This window comes from Lathyrus oleraceus, chromosome 6, assembly GCF_024323335.1.
Source record: "Lathyrus oleraceus cultivar Zhongwan6 chromosome 6, CAAS_Psat_ZW6_1.0, whole genome shotgun sequence".
NCBI classification, from domain to species: domain Eukaryota; kingdom Viridiplantae; phylum Streptophyta; class Magnoliopsida; order Fabales; family Fabaceae; genus Lathyrus; species Lathyrus oleraceus.
The window spans coordinates 155,992,141-155,995,217 of record NC_066584.1 but is presented as its reverse complement, the minus strand read 5'-3'; the positions used below and the strand labels follow the sequence as shown (position 1 = coordinate 155,995,217).

The window sequence follows — 3,077 nt, the reverse complement described above, 5'->3', positions numbered from 1 at the left end:
AACAAATAACACCAGAATTCTCCCCCTGTATCAGACAAGCAGAGCACCAGAATTCTCCCCCTGTATCAGACAAGCAGAGCAACGACAATACTACAAAGCTAAGCTAAGATACTCAGCTACATCTATAGCTACTTCTCCCCCTTTTTAGCCAAAAGAGACCAAAGAGACAAAATAAATGTCTATCTAGTCATTAACAGAAATACCAAAAGTTAAAGAGTTACATCACCAAGTACATACACGACTGTAAGAAATCTGAGAAACAAACCAAAAAAGCACAAAGAAATCCACCAAAAAACCAAAAGAAACCATCAAAACAAGAGGGACCAAAGCCAACAGAGCTACTCAATAGAGCTTGAGTTTGCAGCCTCTTCAGCAGCACCAGAAGCAGAATTGCCACTCGCATCATCATTGTTAGCAGACCTCTCACTAGAGGTGCGATCTTCAGCTTCTTCTTCATAACTGACATTAGCATGTTCAACATTTTCACCCTCAACCTGCTCCAAGCTTTCAATCAAGGCTTCCAAAGATTGTTTTATAGCTGTGGCTACCCTAATCCCTTCAACTAGCTCTTTGCATGTCTCCTTAAGCTCAACAATTGCTCCAACTTTTGAGACTGGCCTCCTCATGGCAGATGTCATGACAATATCCTCGACATGACTGCCTTCAAAGAGTTTGTAGTGCACAGACAGAGTTGGTTTTCTCCTACTAGGTAAATCATTTAAGCACAAAATACCAGGATGTTGATTCAAGATAATTCCACATATCATAGAGGGAAAAACAATTGGCAGCTTAATTGCATTAGTAGTTTCATGCTTGATGATTTGATCAAACATATATCTACCATAGTCAAATTTCAATTTTGTCCTAACAATTAAAATAAACCTCCCAAGAGTATTAGCAATGAAGATGCTTTTTAAAAGGCCAAACTTTCACCTGCTTCTATTTTATGCAAGATATAGTCAACTTCCCAGCAGGAAGATGCTTTTTAAAAGGCCAAACTTTCACCTGCTTAGCTGTAATCTCCCTACAGACCTGATTGTCTGTAACTTCTAATTCTCCTGCACCCTCATTATTTTTGCCTAGAAAAATATTAATAACAGTAGGAGAGAATGTCATACACTTACCCCTCACATACACCTTGCTGAACTTCTTGCTATTCTTATCAGAAATATCCTCGGGAATATTAACAATAAATTCCTTGACTAAACCTTCGTAACATTGAGAGAACCCAACAACAGTCTTCAAAAGCCCATCAACTTGTATTAGGTCCATGACCTCCTTGACATCAGTAACATCTTTTCCCAATTCCCTTTCCACAGCTACCCTTCTCTGAATCACAAATTTCCACTTAGCAGCTCCATCCTCAAGATGGAAGGAGATGTTATCCAAATGAACAACATGTACTTTAACATGAGACTTCCTAACAGTAGTTTTCTTCGCAAGCGAGATGTCAGGGACATCTTCCTCAACATCCTCTTCAGGCTCAGAATCATCTCTGACTTTCCTCTTCTTTATTACAACCTTGCTCCATGGTTTGGAGGGACCAATGTGAGCATTCTTCTTAGCTTTTCTAGCTGACATAAGTTCAGCCACATATTTTCCTTTGCGAGTCTTCATGCGTTTAGCCACACTTGGCTTTATGTGATGAATCAAGCTTTCCTCTTGATCATCAGAGCTATCATCCTCTAAATCAATCACAACATTTACATCATCATGCTTCTCAGAGTGGGAAGCATTGGCCGTGTTAGAGGCCATAAATTTCCCTTTGTCAGACACGGTTTGCCCTAGAGAGCGCAACCTTTCAGCAGCCAAGCCCTTTTCAGAACTGGAGGAATCATCACCCTTACCACTAGGTTGTTCAACCTCATGAGGGGGATAATTTGAGAAAGGGGAGTAGAAACCCCCTTCACAGAGTAGCCTTCATTAAGAATTCTAGTAACTATGTCTCTTATAACACGATCAGTATAGTGTGTTCCTTCCTTATTCTTAGTGACAGGAGTTGAACCAGATGGAATACTAGAGGGATTACCTTGATTGGAACATGCAGAAGCGGAGGCATAAATGGAGATGGGTTGGTTCAAATCAATGTCCGCGGCGGGAATAACAGAGAGAGGAGCAACATCCAGAATCTCATCATCAGGGACGCCCATAGGAGGAACACTAAATTTTGGAGTAGACTTAGTATTTTTAGAAGCAGATGTATCTTGATGTTGTGACATTTTGGAGTTTTTCTGGAAAAAGTAAGGTTGCCCTAGCAGAGGTTTGTGGAGAAGGAAAATGAAGATGGAATAGTTGGAGTAGGTAATGAGGTTATGGGGGTAGCGTGTGAAGACGGAATAGATGGTATTTCCAATACAAGGTAGTGATTTACCATAATGGGGGCACTTTATTTTAGGAAAATAAACTGTAATTTGAGTACTTTTTCCACTCCATATTATTTGCTATAAATTTTCATAAATGCAAATCCCTAATTTCCCTCTCAGGAATTCAAATTGATTTGCATCTAAGGCCTTTGTAAAAATATCAGCTAACTGCATCTCAGTAGCAACATGCTCTAAGGCTACAATCTTATCCTCCACAAGTTCTCTAATAAAATGGTGGTGGATATCAATATCTTTGGTCCTGCTGTGTTGAATAGGGTTCTTTGAGATGTTTATAGCATTCAGGTTGTCACAGTACAATGTCATGACATCTTATGTGGCATTGTATTCAGTCAACATTTGTTTCATCCACACCAGTTCAGAACAACTACTTCCTGCTGCTATGTATTCAGCTTCAACAGTAGACAGATAAATACAATTTTGCTTCTTACTAAACCATGATATTAGATTGTTCCCCAAGAAGAAACATCCTCCTGATGTACTTTTCCTATCATCAACACTTCCAGCCCAATCAGCATCACAATAGCCAGACAACACTGAATCAGATCCATGAGTGTATAGCATCCCATAGTCACAAGTGCCATTGACATATTTCAGGATCCTTTTCACTTGGCTTACATGGCTCACCTTTGGTTCAGCTTGATATCTAGCACATACACCTACATTAAAAGCAATGTCAGGTTTGCTTGCTGTAAG

The 3,077-nt window shown here is 39.7% G+C and overlaps 1 protein-coding gene across 1 annotated transcript; it reads right to left on the bottom strand.

Moving 5' to 3' along the window:
* Positions 1-338: 338 nt before the first annotated feature.
* On the bottom strand, positions 339-2,219 carry LOC127094517 (uncharacterized). The gene is made up of 4 exons (XM_051033342.1): positions 2,030-2,219; positions 1,125-1,904; positions 965-1,079; positions 339-864 (listed from the first exon to the last, which is right to left on the bottom strand). Exons 1-4 carry the CDS (start codon positions 2,217-2,219, stop codon positions 339-341), a joined length of 1,611 nt encoding a protein of 536 aa, XP_050889299.1.
* Between the last annotated feature and the right edge of the window lie 858 nt (positions 2,220-3,077).

Excerpts from the sequence above, each read along its gene's own strand:
- LOC127094517 (XM_051033342.1), bottom strand. The coding sequence starts at position 2,219 with ATGTCACAACATCAAGATACATCTGCTTCTAAAAATACTAAGTCTACT. Across the intron at positions 1,905-2,029 it reads TTCTGCATGTTCCAATCAAG|GGGGTTTCTACTCCCCTTTC; the intron begins GTAATCCCTCTA and ends TACTCTGTGAAG. Across the intron at positions 1,080-1,124 it reads CAGCAAGGTGTATGTGAGGG|GCAAAAATAATGAGGGTGCA; the intron begins GTAAGTGTATGA and ends ATATTTTTCTAG.